Genomic DNA, 18,162 nt, shown 5'->3' on the forward strand with positions numbered 1-18,162 from the left:
TAGGCAGGTTGGACTGTAAGCTGACTTTAAATTGTATGCCGAAACACCAGGGACCAATTGGGGCACAAGCAATGTCAAAGAATTATTTGGCAAAATAAAGTTAGACTAACTAGGGGAAAGAAGAGAAAATCCAGGGTTTCAAATATGTAAGTTCAAGATGTAACAGTTTTCTACTTCTCTCATAAGTATCACACATCACAAATGTATTAATTCATGGGTTGTAGGTCAGAAGTCTTGAGGACCTGGCTAGTCCCACAAGGACTCCCAAGGACAAAACCAAGGTGGTAGGGGCTCTGTCACATTCTGGAGTTTCCAGAATCTCCATTTCCTCGCTCTTGCAGGTAGTGGGGGGATACAGGATGAAGTTCCGTGTTTTCTTGTTGACTCTCAGGCTCCGGGGGAGGCCTGTATTCCTTGGATCAAGACCCCTTTCCTCCATCTACAAGGTCAGTAACAGTGATAGGGTCTTCCATGCTGCAAATCACTCCTTTTTCTACAGCAGCTCTTTCACTTCAACACTGGATAATCTATCATTAAGCCACGTTCCTAATTCCACAGGCAAAACCATGTTATATAACACATCCCCAAATTCCAGGGGTTAGCATGTAGAATCCTGAACTTGTGTGCAGAAAGGTGTGGGGCATATGCTTCCTTGCACCTTTGGTTTCCCCTCAACCAATTTCTGATCATCACCTTCAGAGCCCTCCTCCTAACAGCTCCACCACCCTAAACTGTTACGTGAAGCCTTCTGCTTTGTTTTCCTTTCCATCCTACACAACCTCTTTTCCCAGGGTTCTCAAGGGCAAACTACAGCTTGAGAGGCCCTGGTGTCTCCACCCAAAGCTCTCTCTCTTGGTTTCTGTTCTCTTGCAGCCAGCTTTTAAAACTTCAGAGTCCAAACTGCCTAGAATTGAAAGCCTCCAAGCTGAAGGCAACCATAGGAGCCATCTCACCCCTAGACACCACTCATCTTTGAGTCTTCCCTTTGCCAGTCTCTTCAAGTAGATGAGACCTAGCTTTTATCCAGCTTTCGCTGGACAGTCACAGTGAATTTTTGCTGGGTGATGACCATTGCTAGAACTAGTTACCACTGTATCCCCACCCCTTCTCTGCATGAATGGAATCTGTTAGTGCATGTTGGGTGTTTTGGACCAAGTGTTTTTCAAGTGTACGTTATCTGATGCTAAGGAGCCACACAGGACAGGATGACGCTGTTCCTGATAAACAAAGCCACTACTCAGAAACTTGGGCCTTGTCTCAGGTGGATATCTTCACAGAAGGGACAAGTGAGACAGAATATGTGGTAGCCACAGGGCCAGATTTCAACAGACAGCTAACTGTCCCTCAGAGGGGCCTTCTAATTTCTTGCTACAGACTTGGCTGTCCAGAACAGAGACATCTGCAAGCTCCTACCTGGAAATTTGAGAGATGTGTCCCATGGTGATTTAAATCACCTCAAGTCACCCCATTTATCTTTCTTTATTCTTTCTGTGCAGGTTGGAGACCTGCTGGGATGCAAACAACTATTTTAGATCATGAATTAACTTAAAGTTAAAAGCTGTACCTGGAACAACAGGAACCCAGGTCTCCGACCACTTTCCGAAGCATAACCCTTCACCAGCTCTGGACAATATGCAATGATAATGTTATACAAGACACAGGTTTCTGTCTTGTTTCAGCCATTGTTATCCTGGGATTTTCTTGCTTGCAGTTAGAGCCAATATAATCAGAACAGTTCGAACCCATGGTTCTCAAAATAGAGGTGTAGTCTGCAGAGTTTCTGTGTTTGCTATTGTTTTAAACCATTTGTGTGGTCAAAACATTTTCCCTGCTACATTAAGGCATTATTCCTTTTTCACTAGTAAAAGCAAAGGTGTGATTGAAACTACAGAAGGGAATGGCAGAATGCTTTGAGCCCAGGAATTTGAGCTCAACCTGGGAAACTCAACAGACAGAAGGAGGAGGGAGAATACAGGAGGGAGGGAAAGAATAAGGAGGGTGGTCAGGGGAGCAGTGTGGATCAAGGCAGCCCTGATCCAAGCAGGCCTAAGCAGACACTGCATTCTTTGTTGCCATGTGCTTACAGTTTGGACTCACACAGTCAAACAAAAGGTCGCTAATATATATTCCCTCCTTCCTTTTGCAACCAGGTATCTGTGTGACGTTTTCTCTTCCCCAAGCCAAACAACATCCAACAGATAAAACAGATGAGAATCCAGCTGCCTCTAGCAAGTCAGAGGTCAAAGACATTTGAAAAAACTATAACTCTCCCATTCTCCTCACTAGCTTTGAAAAATAACCTTCATAAAATACGTATCATTTACATAAACATGAAGTTGGTTTGTAGTTATACTAAACTAATAAATTATTTTTTATAATCTGTTAGTTGCATCTCCAACACAGTAAAGTATTTATATAAGCCTCATACATAAAAGCCATTTGGAGAACCTCAAATGTTTGGAGAATAAAGACATCTTGAAAACGAGAGGCTTAAAATCTTTGGTTTGTGATACTGAATTTAAAACACAATCACAGAGCTGTTCTCTTATGAAAAATGCACGCGCTGTTAAGCCCTGAAGTGGAGAAATTAACACCACGTTCAGTAAAGGGGTCTGGGGAATGGGGTTGGGGACGGGCAAAGGTTCAAAAGTGCAGATCAACAGCCTTGGTGTGAGGCATCAGGGACAAAGGACAGCAGGTACAAGTGGCCTGCTAGCCATCGGCTCCAACATACATGCGCTGCGAACCAAGAAGTATTTCTTTGCTTCAAGAAAGGGTCTCGCTTGTAGCCACGGCTGGCTTGAAACTAGATGTGTTGACCATGCTGGTCTTGAACTCTCAGAGAGCTCTCCTCAGAGCATCCTGGGTACTATGATTAAAAGGTGCACCACCATGCCCGGCCCTTGAAGTTGATTTTTAAATACGGAATGCGTGTACATTCCAAACTCCTAATTAAGCATTTGATCATCTGTAATAAAAACAGCAGCCCAGAGAACTGCCTCCCAGAAGCAACGTGTGAAAAGGTCAGAGATAACAGAGTGTGACACAGGAAATGAGACAGTCTTCAGATGGATACAGAATGCTCCAAAGAGCACTCAGCACTTCAGTACCAACAGGGAAAATCAGAGTGGCGTGGGTGGCTGTTGACCTACACAGCCACTGAGCACCCAGGAAGGCTCTGTTCAGAGCACAGGAGACAGTGAGAAGGGCAAACGTCTCTTCTCCAGAGCTGAGAGTTACAGCCTGCTAATCTTTTCTTATGGGCCCTTTCTCTGAGTCAATGCAGAAGAACAGTCAAAAAGTTAGTGAAATAAACTACACTAACTTTCATTGATTCTCCTCCCAAGAAAGAATGGAGAAGAAAAGAGATGTTTGACTGACATGTTTTTGTTTTGTTTTGATCACTTGAGACCAGAGAAATTTATTAAGCAAGACACCAAAATGACTGCCTTTGAGCAGGAATCGAGAGACAGCAGTGAGCTGAGCCAGGATGGTGTTTTGTTGGTGTTTGTTTTTATTGAGCTATATAGTTTTCTCCGCTCCCCTCCCTTCCTCCCTCTCCCCTTCTACCTTTTCCCATGATCTCCACACTCCAAATTTACTCAGACTTTGTTTTTTTCTACTTCCATGAAGATTAGATCCACATATGTCTCTTTTAGGGTCCTCTTTGTTGTCTAGGTTCTCTGGGGTTGTGAACTGTAGGCTGGTTTTTTTTCTTTGCTTTATGTCTAAAAGTCACTTAATAAAAATAGATCCATATCTATCGCCATGCACAAAACTCAAATCCACATGGATCAAAGACCTCAACATAAAACCAACCACACTGAACCTCATAGAAGAGAAAGTGGGAAGTACACTTGAATGCATTGGTACAGGAGACCACTTCCTAAATATAACCCCAGCAGCACAGACACTGAGAGAAACAAGAAGTGGGACCTCCTGAAACTGAGAAGCTTCTGTAAAGTAAAGGACAGTCAACAAGACAAAATGGCAGCCTACAGAATGGGAAAAGATCTTCACCAACCCCACATCAGACAGAGGGCTGTTCTCCAAAATATGCAAAGAATTCAAGAAATGGGTCATCCAAAGGACAAATAATCCAATAGAAATGGGGTACAGACCTAAACAGAACTCACAACAGAGGAATCTAAAATGGCTGAAAGACACTTAAGGAAATGTTCACATTTCAGAGAAATGCAAATCAAAACAACTTCTCTGAGATTCCATTTTACACTTGTAAAATGGATCAAAAACACTGATGAAAGTTTATGCTAGTCAAGAGCACATGAAAACCCCAGTTACTTACAGATTATCTACAGACTTTGTGTATCCCAAGATCACTTCTCCAGGCTTCTGGGTCACTATCTTCTATCAGTTTAATATCCAATGCGTATTCATCCTATCATTTGTGTGTTAATATTTAGGGTTAATCCAGACATTCACCTAGTGAGACAAAGAGGGAAACATACACAGGGCACCTCAAGATGAAATATTATTTCATATGCTGAGATGTCACACCAGTTTCCGGAAATGTAGCACATTCTTTTCTGCACAGACAGACATCTGTACTGGGCATGCTCACTTCCTCCAGTCGTCCCTGGAAACCCCATTTATGATCACTAGCAATTTCTGATCCTGTGCTTTTGTTTCATTTATCAATCAAAAGATAAAAAAAAACTAAGTGTGCCTTTATTTTTATGTTCTCTTCCCCACCCTTGCTCCCTGAGGAATAAGCTTCACGAAGTCAGAGACACCAAGCCTGATGCGGTGGTACAGGCCTGTAATCCCAGCACTCAAAAGCAGAGATGGGAGAGTTGCCCAAGTTTGATATCAGCAGGGTGAGACCTGGTGTCAAGAAAACAAAAGGAAAAAAACAAAAACACCTCCCAAACAAACAACAGCCATTGGTGTTTTGGGCACTCCCTAGCCCACCGTATATAACCAAACACACAGAATTTACCAAGTACACCTTGAGGTTTCAAATAAGAATTGCTCAGTTACACATGAGAAAAGGATTTAAAAAAAAAATCTTCGTTAATTTGTAGCTAGTTCAAGTCCACTGACAAGTAGCAGTATGCCTTCACCACACCTCACTTTACTCAGTTTAAAGCAGGGGGACCGCACCAACAGCAATGTGGTAACTAACTGTGGTGGCGTGTGTGAACACTGCAGTGTGAACACGGCAGCACACAGCAATGAGGCTGATAAAAAGGGGAGGGGACAGAGCTGTTACCATCATCAACACATGAGAGTCCAAAACCTGTTTCTTATCATTTCCAAATAACTCATGATAAGAATGAGAAGCCACTTTCTAAGTCCACACAATCTTCCATTGTCCTTGTTAGCTGCTGGGAAAGGGACAGTTTCTTCTAGGAGTGACTACAGCCAGGCCCCGATAAGTCACCCACACTAAGTGGAAGCCACACAGCCAAGAATATTTGGCCGCTCAGTTTGGCCCTGGTGGGGCTGGGGCTGGGGCTCAAAGCTGGGTAGAAGAAGAGTCTAGAAAGAGTTTGCATGGGGAGTGTGAAGATGACAAAATGCACTGGATGAAATCTGCAAAGAACTAATAAATAAAATTTAAAACCGTTCTGCTGCTTTCACATTGACCTGCCTGGAGAGAAAGCATAGCGTGACCTGAGCAGGGCTGAGCAGTCTGCATGGCTCAGGCTGTAGGAACCTGGCCCTCTGATTTAACAGTCACCCCCGGCTGTCTTATGGGGTCATTCCTCTCTCATACTCCACAGGATTCAATGTCAATGGGGACTTTTAGGGTGTGTGTATGTTAGTGTGTGTGTGTGTGTGTGTGTGTGTGTGCACGCACATGTGTGTAGGTTGTATAGGTGTGTGTGTGTGTGTGTGTGTGTGTGTCAGTGTGTGTATGTGTGTGTGTAAAACTGCTCCAAGTAGTGTCTCGGTGTGTCTGTCACCTCATAACAAACCTGCATTTATTAATCCTGTTTCCTTCAGTGAGAGACTAACCCAGGCCCTCTGAGATCAAGAAAACCAAATTTTAAAATCAAAACCACATTCCAAATGTCTTAAAAGATATTTTTTTTGTTCAATTCTTTCGTAAAAACATTGGTCACTATTTAACATACAGAGGCAACAAAATGCACCCATTTTACATGCATCAACAAGTCAGTAAGTTATAACACAGGAACAACACAGATTCTGAACCAACAATCCTACAGCTCGTGAGACAGTTCGCCGGAGCTGCGGCGCTGACAGAGCAGCCACGAGGAGACAGGGCGGTCCAGTTTCAGCTGATGCAGGTTCTCTGTGGTGAAAACTATGCAGGGGTCTTACGGAGTCACTGATTTAAAGGCAGCCATCTTCAGAAACCACACTGAGCAGAGGACCATGCGAGGTCACAGCGAGAGCTTGAGAAACGACGCCTCTGGTTGAAGACAAAGAGACTTGAATTTTGTTTGTCTGCTTTTGAAAACTAAGTATTTTAATGATTCAACACATTTTACTGATTAAATATGATTCAAATTTTTTTTACTGAAAATCTGAACGTCTTTCAATGTGAAAGTTACATCTTTCGTGTTTTGACAACTCAGATAACTGAAGATTTAACAAAACCGGCATAATTCTGTTCACAGAAATTCTGGTAGTAAGGACTGGAATATTTTTAAGAGAAGGAAAAAGGAAATCAATAATCAAATTCCTTTCTGAACTCCAAGAGAGGTTTCTGGAAATGGGATTTAATAAGAAGAAAAGTTAAGCACCACAATACAACACTAAAAAACAAAAAACAGGAAAGCTACCAATACACAGAGGAGAGACGGAAGCACTCACAGTTCATACAGAAAATGTAACAAGCATTCTAATCTGTCTATACGGAGGAGGGACACAAGCACTCACATGTTCACACAGCAAATGAAATAAGTGTTACATCCATTGATCTGGACTCCTCTTCCTGGTGTCCATGTGTGTGATACATGAAAAAGATACAAAAGGCAGACCTGTCTGAGATGGCAAGTTGTGTCATTCCAATCTGATCAAAGGAGAATGCTACTTGGGTGTATGAGAATTTGATGGTTTTTATACTGTCTATTTTTCCTTAAAAGTCTATGATAAATGGACAGCACTAAATCATCCCAAAGTATGGTAGAGACAGTATGTGACATGTATGAGACCGTATGTGACACGTATGAGACGGTATGTGACATGTACGAGACAGCATATGACATGTTTTCTTATGGAAAAGAAATCTCTAAGAAGAGCTCACAGTAATTACGTGCAAACAAAACCCCAAAATAAGATTTAAAAGGCACAGTCATGCTGCTTGTCTTTTCCATCTAGTTAGCAAACATGAATAACTTTAATTCCCCAAAGAATAAATTCTAACTTCAGTTTCTCTCTTCCGTATGTTTAATTATTCTGTCACATGTAACTTTTTAGCATGTGTAGATCACATGAGAAAAAACTTCAGGAATTCAAAAATTAAAACTTCGGATTCCCACATGATTTAGGTCAGACATACAAGCACACACACCAGCAGTTTTCACCAGCCATGTGCTATAATCACCACAAAAGAAAAATCTCCAAAACTGGGAGAAAGGCTCTCTCCTCATGTCATGATTGATAGGCTAGATAGCAAAATATGAAACACGTGTTATTTCTAAAAACTTCATCCAGAGGAAAAAAATCACAAAGCAAGATCTAATGAGATTAGGATTCTGAGCAAGGAATAATTAGACTCATTCCATTCTGATGAGACAATAACATTTTAGGAGGGAAATCCTTCCAAAGAAACAGAACTGGTCCTGGACCTTCGAAACACCTGAACTCTGCCACTTCCTCCATAAACCTCCTTAGAGTTTCCATTTTCTATTTCCCTTAAAAAGAAAAGGAAATCAGCATACTTTTCAAATGTCATCTTAAATTCTTTAGTTCACCCTAATTTCTTAATCCCCATTTTAAAGATGGTAAGTATCGGAGCACTGTCTTTCCCTCGCAAACCAAAACTCACTGAGCGATTATTCAAGGTTGGGAAATCAAAGGTAAAAAGTGGACTAAAAATAAGTCACTTGTTAGCATGTATGGTGTGTGTAAAAGGAAGGCCGAGAGTCGATCTTTCCGACTGGCCTCTGGCCCTTAAGACAATGTGGTTCAAAATGAAAAAGAACCGGATATACTTAAAACACTTAAAGTCTGTATTCATTTGGAACAGATGCGAAAGCTTCAGAAATGAGGGAAAGTCTATGATCGTAAATGTTTACTGTGAAACAGCACAGAAGCGACGCCTCCGGGCAGGGAGTCAAAATTTAAACGATGTTAAACATCTTACATAATTTGGAGAAACCCTAGCTTTGAATTATAACCATCAAGAAAAAAACATAAATAGGTATTTCCATGCATGTACATGTTACATAACAAATAAGCAAATCCCAAGTCAGTACAGTACAGTATCAATGACTAAAAGTTAAATAATATGTGGATACACAGAGAAAAGGAAAAGAGAACATGTTGACTGCCATTGATGAAAAGCATCTCAACAATTTACATAAAATGATATACTAAATGGTTTTTAAAAAGGTATCTTAAGAAGACCAAGCCACAATAAGTTAGTGTTTCCACAATACATGCTGAAGTACTTGATCCCGTATCTATGCACTGTCACTGTCCTCATCACTAAATGCTGTGACAGTATTTGTTAATGACTGAGGTACATTAGTTTACATCTTTTTATAGATATTCTAAGATGATTAATTTGTCGTTTCCAGTTTTTCGTCTTCTTCGCCGCCTCCAAAGAAAAACAAAGGGAACATTCCTAGAATGCAGCCAATCGTCACCCCAACAGCCTTGCCCTAAGGAAACAGAAGAGAATATTTCTTAAAGTTCCGTGTCCACACAAGAGGTCCCCTTGCATAAACACTGGTGACAACAGTCAATTGCCACACACTGAAACGCCACTGCAACTGTATTCCTGCTGATTATAGAAACCTAAGTACTAAACTACCAAACTCTCAACATGCCATTTTAAAGTTCAGAGGAATAAGGGAAAAACTTATCATGAATACAACATTAAAGAATATCCAAGTAGAAAACATTATTTTAATAGTTTGTGTATTTTAATGTCAGAAGACCAGAACACAAGAGGGGGAACATACCAACTATTCCCAGTATATACAAGGATTTGATATCCTTGTATGCAGTCCTTCAGTACTTAATCCCCTGAATGCTTAGCTATATGAAGATACAACCATTATAGAAACAATGTTGCACTCTGTCTCACTGGAAACCTACATTGTGAAAGTTTAAATTTTTCACTTCTATAAATAAGCCTAAACTTTGCATTTCTATGGTGACTATCAAATTTAGACACTTTAAAATTAAGTTTTCTTTTTAAATAAAAAATCTGTTTATTTTCAAGACAGGGTTTCTCTTTGTAGACCAAGCTGTAGGTTTTCTTTTTTAAAAAAATCATTTGTGTACATGTATGTCTTTAAGAGGACATTGGATACCCTGGAACTGGAGTTACAGGCAGCTGTGAGCCCTGAGCGCTTGGATCCTTAAGAGGAGTTCACACTCCTAACATCTGAGCTATCTCTCCAGCTCTTCAATTAAGTTTTCTTCTTTCATACAATCATTCATTGAGATTCTGTTGTGTACTAAACTCTTTGTGCTGGGTAATCCCGAGACAGGGACCAATTACACAGAGTTGGTCTCTCCTCCTGGAGCTCCACGTATGAACACAGAGAGACAAAACAAGTCCCATCTGGCATTACAAAAGCTGTGCAAACTATATAATCTGTATCAAGAAATTCAGGGGGAAATGTTCTGGATAGTGTTATGGAGTATCAGTAATAACTTTCAAGGTAAACATCAATGTTCTGACAACAGTGTATACAACACCCTTTCAATCTGTTACTACGGCATTTTGTTGTTTGCTATAGTGGTGGTGGTACAATTATATATATTATATTATACTATATTATAGTATATTATATTATATTAATTGTTAAATCTGCCAATCTCATTATGTAACTATTTTTTAAGGTACTATAGTTTCAGAGATATAACAAGAAGAAACTTGCTCTGTCCAGATATTAATAAAGTCAGTCCTCAATTCTTATTTTGATCTCATATTTTGACCATTTATGTTTCAACAGAGACTATTCATTTTGGCTCCGATTGCCCTAGGTTGTGACCTCTGCTAAGAGACCCCTGACTGGCCGCCAATTCTGTTAAAATGACTTTCACTATCACCCAGGGTGACCAAGGGTCCCCTCTTACTCCCTTTAGAAATGCTGGAGCAGGGTGATGCCTCCCTCCATTAATATTTCAATCCACTGCTATTGGATCTTTCCTCCCCTGTCAGTCCACAGAAAGGCTCAGAAATGAATGACTTCAGTACAATGCGGATCAGCTCCAGAATAATCAATGAAGAACAAAATCTTTGGGTGTTCAAGTCCTTAATTAATCAAGCAGGAATACATGAAAATAAAGGGATATCCCACTATTTTTCTGAGAACGTCCCAAGCCTGGGTAACTTTTCCTAGCAACTCCACTCAAATCAGTTACAGTCTAGAACTGCCACACTAACCACCGGATCCAGGCCCATGAGCCACATCACTTACCAGATGAGTGCTAACACGCGTCTGCCACATGTCAACTTGCTTTGGTGTGAGATCAGGAATTGAGAGGCCTAACCTGGAAGCCAAGGCCTCAACATAACCTGCAAGACTTCAAGAGAACAAAAGAATGAGGGAGTTTTAAGAGACACACAAACGTCTTCACACAGTAAAGACCGATCTCTACAAAGAGAAGCAGGGGTTTCTCCCGTGCTCCTCACTCCAGACAAAGCACAGAATTTTTACAGCTTCTGTTTTTATTCTATATAGATGACTCCGGTTTAAAGATCCTTTCAAATTCACATTTAATACACAGTGACTCAGGGCATTTATTCCCTATCATTATGTTTAAGAGACCGATCAAGGCATATAATTTTTTTTTATAAATAATTAAAACTGCTACACTTACTTCAAACTCTAAGCAAAATACTTGAACACATGATTTAATCTAGTAACTATGATCAGAAAGTAACAGTTTTTAAAATTCATCAGACTAATAATGCACTTAAGAATGACAGCCTAGAACTTTTAGCTTAATCAGGGAGTCTAAGTTACTACCACTGTTGGGTATAATTTTGTTCTAAGTACTGTCAGAAGAAAAAAACTTGCCAATTACATATACTGACAGCCAGAAGATACATTCTGGCTTCAGAAGTCAAGTGTTGAAAGTATTCATCTAAGAACACATAAAATGTGATATTTGTGAAAGACACTAAAAATAGAAGAGAGGAAACAGTTCTCAAGTGTAAAAGTGCTTATAAAAGTGTTCACACCCGATTTAAAGCTAAATGGCTTTAAAATCTATTAGCTGATTCTAATACAACAGAAAGCTATACAGAAGTGGCAATATTGTCAATATTAAGCTTAAACTTTGAAAATGAAATATCAAAGACGTCGCATCAAGATAAGACTTATGTCAAAAATTCTTAAAATATAAAATCCCAATCATGGCCCTAAAGAAAAAAAAAACTTAAAGTTAGCTTTGGCCCCAAACTCAAGTATAGATGTCTAATATTGAGGGACAGATCACCTATAAAATTGTCGCTGCCCACTGTGAGCCAAAATAGAATCCTACTAGATCCAAACCCAAACCTCAAAATATACCACGTGAGTAGCCAAGAAAGGAAAACAATGTCAACGACAGAGCAAGAGAGAGATGTTTGTGCTAATATTTAATGCCAACTTCTCAGCTTTCCCAAGCCCAGGAAGCTGCCCAGGCCATCTGCCACCTGGAAGAAAGTGAGAAATAGGGCTTTTCGAAGCAGCCACCCTTCCCTGTGTTATCATGGTAAACATAAGCTTTGGAGGCTGAGGTGTGGCTCGGTGGTAGAGCACATCCTTAGCATGAATAAAACCCTATGATCAACCCCTTAACATCAGTGGGTGAGAGGGAAGGAGGGAGAAGGGAGGGAGGGAGAGCATTGCACATTATTTCCTTTGTAGGTCAGTATCCTCTAATTTCATCTTTGAGATTTTCCAGGTATAAAGAAGAGGGGGAAAGGACAGAGGTTTACTTTTAATGCTCTGTTCCATCCTGTTTGTATTTTTGTCATTTTAGGATCTAACATAGTGACATGGTTCTATCCATTCATTCTCAGAACCACTAATTCGGCTTGACTCATTGTCAACAACTATATTTGATTTCCACCACATATTTAGTATTACTAATTTAGAAATATTAAACTGAAATGTTTAGTTTTAGAACCCAAAGGAAAATAATTATCCTTTTAAAGGGCTTATTAATTAGAGGAGAATAAAGACGAGAACATATAACTACGTAACTGCAGAAACAAATTATGAATGGACTTACCCAAGTCCAGCTAAATCTGAAACAAGATTTCCCAAAGCAGCAGCTGGAAATTTGAAAAACACACAATGAATTGTCAAAGCAAAGCCGGCAGAGGTCACAGTATTACATCACGCGAGAAACACTGAGCTCTGTCTTCTGGAGTCACCATATTTCTCTGCTGTATCCACTCTGCTAGAAGCAGCTCAGGGATAGCTCTAGGTGTCAAGAGATTAAAAGAGAGCAGGATCCTAAAATTAGAATATCCTACCTCCATTAATAGAGTGTCTATGGAGTATAGGAGAAATCTTCTATTTTTACTTCAATATTACAATTTCATAGTTGTGTCTTTAGTGTGGTATTTGTTTTGGGGAATTTAGATATTGGAAGCTCAGGAGCAAAGCTGCATAAGCAACTCCAAATACAAGAAAGTAAAGGAAGGCAAATACTTCATTTAAACGTCCAATGGTAAGATTGAATTCCGAGAAAAACTTGCCTTCACACAGACAATTCAGTGGAGCAGTGTTAGCCACCACCTAACACAAACCAGTTACAATTCTCAGGAGAAACCTGCTATCTACAGAAAACTAGAACCAGAAGATTAGGATTAGAGATATCTAAACAAATCAACACCCCAATGAGCAAATGCATTTCAAATGAATTGTCTTCTAAACCTAACTTACTGACATTTCTAAACAACATGCAGACAATAGAATTTTAATATTTGCTATTATTAAATACCTGCCATTGTTGAAATTCCCAAAATAATTCCAATAGACAATTCAATTTGGGTTCCCTGAAAAGTAATTGGAAAAGAAGTTAAAGCTGGCATGGCTATCAAAGAATATCAATGTGCTAATAAAAACAGACTATGTAGTAATATCAACATGCTGCTGTAACATAATTACACACAAAAATATCCATAAATTGCACAATATATAAGGTGATTCATTTAATTCATATATATGAATTAAATATATATTTAATGTATATATAATATTTAATCTATGTATATTTAATGTGTATATATATATACATTCATGAAGAAATAACCAATAACATTTCGTTCATTAAACTTGATCTTCCCTCAAAATAAATAGCAACACATGTAATAATCAATTCTTCACTAAGAATCTAATTTCTACATTCTTAATTCTACTTTTCTATCACGGAGAAATATGCTTTAAAACTCCTTAAGCAAAAAGACTGACACATAGATGCTAAATTCTGAAGTATACTGTACTGTCATTTTCTCTATCAAGATTTGAAAGAGTGAATGATTTTCTAGGAAAACTGCCATTAGTAAGATTTTCCTCGCAGCCTTTAGCTCCTTAACCATTGGCAGTGGCACTAGGATTCCTGTGTTCAGGGCGAACAACACTTAGTCCGACACCTGCAGGAAGAATGAGGCCCACAGCATCTACTGGATTGATTTATTATAGGGAGTCAAAGGGTCCCACATTTATCCTTCCTCTTGAGGAAAGAAGAGGGCTCACATTTCCCACCCACTCTACAGAGGTGTAGCTGAACTGGCAGGATGCAGGGATCTCCTGGGCTGTCACACAGAGGAGGAGGCCCTAAGTCTATTTCGCTAATTCACTTCCAATCCTTCACAAAGGTAAGCTTAGTTTTCCAGAGCTCCCTAGAAGGCTAGCATTGAACATTTTAAAAAATTTCAAATCTTAACACTGAGGAAAACAAGCGTGTCTAATGTGTTACATACAAGTCCCGTTGCTCGGTCTGCAAGGGACGTAAGAGCTGGACGGCACTTCCCTCAAATCTCTTGTCCCTCCGCCTCCAGCTCCGCCCCCTGAAGACACAACTCTTGTTGAATATGACCAGACAGCCTGATGCACCATTCTCCCAGACATAAGAGCTACAAACTTCTAAAGGAGCTAAAGTAACGGATTTCTGAGGAAGATGGAAGGGACGTGAAAGGGCAGCACACGCAGGAGAAATTAACAAAGATGCGGATCTCTGTTATGTAAGTCCTTCTTATATAAATGCAAAGACGGCAGAGCAGCCCACAGCAGTGCTGTGCACAGGCCACACAGAAAACAATAAATGTGACAGCATCCTCAACAGCAATGAATCACTGTCAATGACCCAAGAAGAACCTCTTTAAAAATATGCATCTCAAAAACTACTTGTGTGAGCTGAAGATGTAGCTCTGTGAGTAGAGGGTGTCCGCTAGCATGCGCGAGCTTCCGAGCTTGAGCCCCATCATCGCCCACACTGAGAAACAAGTATCTGCGTGCTTTATCATTTGGTAAAATTTGGGGAGCTTAAAGGTTCTTCTAAGAGCATAAATTCAAAGACAGTTCCACACTTCTTTACTTTGTTCTATATTTTAAAAAAATTGTTTTAATAGATGAGATGGAAATTACAAATAAATCTAACACTTCATTTATCACTTTAATTACACTTACGATTAATCTAGTCTAAAAATTTCTACCCTAAGTGAACTGTAAAAAAAAGCAATTCCCCCAATGACTAAAATAAAAATTGTACAAAGCAATTTAGTAATATAAAATTAACCTATATAACCTAAGGCTGAGTATTACTTGCCCTATTATAACTGATTCTACAGAAACTCGTTCTCGTGATCACCAAGTAGCAGCCAGGAATGCACATCTAAAAGGAAGGGGGAAGTACGTTTATAGCATGGCAGGGCAGAAGACTCAACTTGGTCCTGTCTATAAAGCCCACACCGGCTCCGCAGTGTGAAAAGATCACCTGGGCTTTAAAATGTGGAAAAGAACAAAAACACACAGGAGAAAACATACTGCTAGGACAGTCATGACCACTTGTTCCCTTCTCAGAGATTCTGCCATTGTATTATTTATCTATTCTAATGTCTGGGGTCAAATAAAAATTGGAAAAGGTCATCTCTCTGAAATAGAAATAGTTCCTGTTCAACTACAGGACCAGTCAGAACCATCACTCTTCATCTGGTGTTGAAGTCAGTGATTTAAAATATCTATTCGGTAACAACTTCATCCAAGGGAGTGCATCCCTGAAGATGGATTTCAGTGTAAACAGGTTATTGGTAATTTGGAGTTAAGATCTCAGGTCTGGAAAAACACTTTACTCTGAGCACTAAGGACGGGGCACAGACCTGTAGGACACAACCTAAGAGAGCTGAAGTCTCAGGAGTCTCCCACGAGCTCTGCTGGGTTTGGTCCAGTCCCATCGGTGCTCCGTCTGCACACAGACACCCACTGTGGCGTTTTATAAGACGACCGGTCTGATTAGCGCTCGCGGAAGCTATTAGCGACCATACTCCTCCCTCTCTTGACTGTGCCCACAGTGAACCACTCCACAACTGCCAACAGCAAGGGCAGTTTTCAGCACCTGCGTCTTGAAGCTGAGTCTTATCAAGGACGTTTACAAAAATGGTGGCTCAAGCACTAAAAGGTTGAGCGAAATAATGGGAGAGTGAAATATTTAGCACAGCGGTGCTCTCCATCGGACAACCTGCGCAGGGCACGCAATCAACTAAGGTTTAGAAACAGCATAAAGGAGCTTTTATTAGGTGTGCTTTCATTAATAACAGTAATTTAGCCAACTCAGTGTTAGTAGCCTGAGAAGAACAGTACAGTTTTAATTACTTAAATACTCTTTGGACTTTTTTTATATATGCAGATCAATTTTATTCTTATACGCATACTAGGAAAGCATTATAATCCTAAAAAATTGATTATTCTAGAATTATATTTTAGGGGCACTCACTTAATGTGCATCGGCCTTGAGAAGTCTGGACTTGCCACAGCATGCTAACAAAAAACCCTACAGAGGTGCCTGTGACCCCTAAGCTGTACACAGGCCAGAGTCACACTGCTGACAGTGGCCCCTGAACCTCTCCTAAATCAGGGAGCAGCTGGACCCTCTTAATCTGGATGGAAGGCTAGACAGGCCCTGCAGCAACTAAGCCATCTCAAATGAACTGACTTTAGAGACTCTAAAAAACACCTGCAGTCTATCAAATGACTAGGTAAATTACTTTTTAAAATCTCTATTTTATAACTAAATCTACTTATGTTCATTCATAGTACAGGTAAATTCTAAAACCCCCAAAGTAAACTCTTCCATCTCCCTCCCTTCCCTACCTTTCTCCCACCACCTTTCTGAGTAGTTTCTTCAACAGTAGTTAATAGAAAAATTTTAAAGTGAGGTAGAGTCTGTGAAGCTCACAATAGAGTCTCAGCATTCTAATTCAGAGAAGCATTTTCTCTTTCAAATGAATCTAAGTAAAATACACACACACACACACACACATATATATACCCTTTGGACTCTCAAACTGGTACCCAGAAAAAAAATAATTATACTTTTTTCTCTTTCAAGGATTTAGGTAACCTTCAATCTATTTACTGCTAATATCCAAGAAAGAGGACTGCATAAAGCATTCTAAAGGCATGCTTAAAAGTTAGTAATTGCCTTGACTGAACTATGAGAAAATCATTCTTTATATAAAACAGTAAATAAACACTGGGAAAGTCTTAAAATACCTGTGTTTTCATCACGAATTTGTTAGGGAAGTGTACCACATATTGGTGTCCACTAAAAGAGATGTCATTGATACAAGAAAGGCAAACCAGGCACTCCTGAGATTGCAGTGGTCACGGCAGAGGCGAACTCTTTATAACACTACACAATGCAGCAAAGGCAGAGGGTGTTGTGAAATGAATCTCAAGACATCTTTAGGTTAAATGTTGAGACTAAAGCCTTGTCTATGCCCCAAAACACCTACCAACATATTCTAGAATGAGAAAACTATATGTGATAACAAGTACCCGTATAACTAAAGAAACCAGAGATTTTTACATACATTTGCTCCTTAATAAAAAAATGTTAGAACAGAATTATATACAACATAAACATTTGTCTACATGCTTGGCTAAAAGTTCTATGATTAATATATATGATACTTTAAAAATTGAACTTGCTCACTATTAATTAACTTAATCAGTATAATAAATAAATTACTAGGAATATGTAGAACACACTAATTTCTTTATTAACTCAAAACAGAAGTGGTGAGAAGACTTACTGCAACAATCATAATTGCATTATCCAAAAAGCCAAACCCTATGAAAGGTATCGCATTGTGGAAGAATACTGAAAAACATCAAAACAAAGAAAAATATATTTTAAAATTTTGATAACTTTTAGAATGACCAAAACAGGCTGTGTAATTAAAGCTTCTAAGCAGATTTCATATCAATTACAGATCCTGCTGCTGTAAGTTTACTTATAGAAGCTAAACTGGGAGACACAACACAAACATGTAACACGTAAGAACAATTTAGGCCTTTATGTTTTCTTACCAGCAATGCATATACATACAGTTCATGAACAGTAAATTCGTAAGCACATGATGACCCCACTTAACCTGACTCACATCAGCCTACTTCTATCTTGTGTCTATCACAACAGTACTAATCTCTGTATCTATAATAATCACTTTTAAAATATCTAAACTCAAATTCCAGGGAAGTTATTTGACTGCTTTTACTTCCTAATCAACTTTTTTGTTTGCCTGTTTTTTTGTTTTTTGAGACAGGGTTTCACTGTGTAGCTTTGGAGCCTGTTCTGGAACTCGCTCTGTAGACCAGGCTGGCCTCAAACTCACAGAGATCCGCCTGCCTCTGCCTCCTGAGTGCTGGGATTAAAGATATGTGCCACTACCACCCGGCTCCTGGTCAACTTTTTAAAGGAATTTTAGGAAATGGTGATTACCTTCATCTGACACCTGTGGACAGGCAGTCCTTAACGTCTCAGGACCCA

The 18,162-nt window shown here is 39.5% G+C and overlaps 1 protein-coding gene across 2 annotated transcripts in view; it reads right to left on the reverse strand.

The window, feature by feature from the left end:
- Positions 1–6,037: 6,037 nt before the first annotated feature.
- Tmem65 (transmembrane protein 65) overlaps positions 6,038–18,162 on the reverse strand; it is a 38,249-nt gene continuing 26,124 nt past the window's right edge. For both annotated transcript variants that reach the window (XM_085678955.2, XM_048457078.3), the window contains 5 exons: positions 17,426–17,493; positions 13,114–13,168; positions 12,397–12,439; positions 10,593–10,698; positions 6,038–8,819 (listed from right to left, as the gene is read on the reverse strand). In XM_085678955.2, the coding sequence (XP_085535081.2) occupies positions 8,718–8,819; positions 10,593–10,698; positions 12,397–12,439; positions 13,114–13,168; positions 17,426–17,493 (374 nt within the window). In that variant the 3' untranslated portion in view covers positions 6,038–8,717. The remainder of the gene's footprint in view (positions 8,820–10,592; positions 10,699–12,396; positions 12,440–13,113; positions 13,169–17,425; positions 17,494–18,162) is intronic.

This window comes from Myodes glareolus, chromosome 19, assembly GCF_982192425.1.
Source record: "Myodes glareolus chromosome 19, mMyoGla1.1, whole genome shotgun sequence".
In the NCBI taxonomy this organism is placed as follows: Eukaryota; Metazoa; Chordata; class Mammalia; order Rodentia; family Cricetidae; genus Myodes; species Myodes glareolus.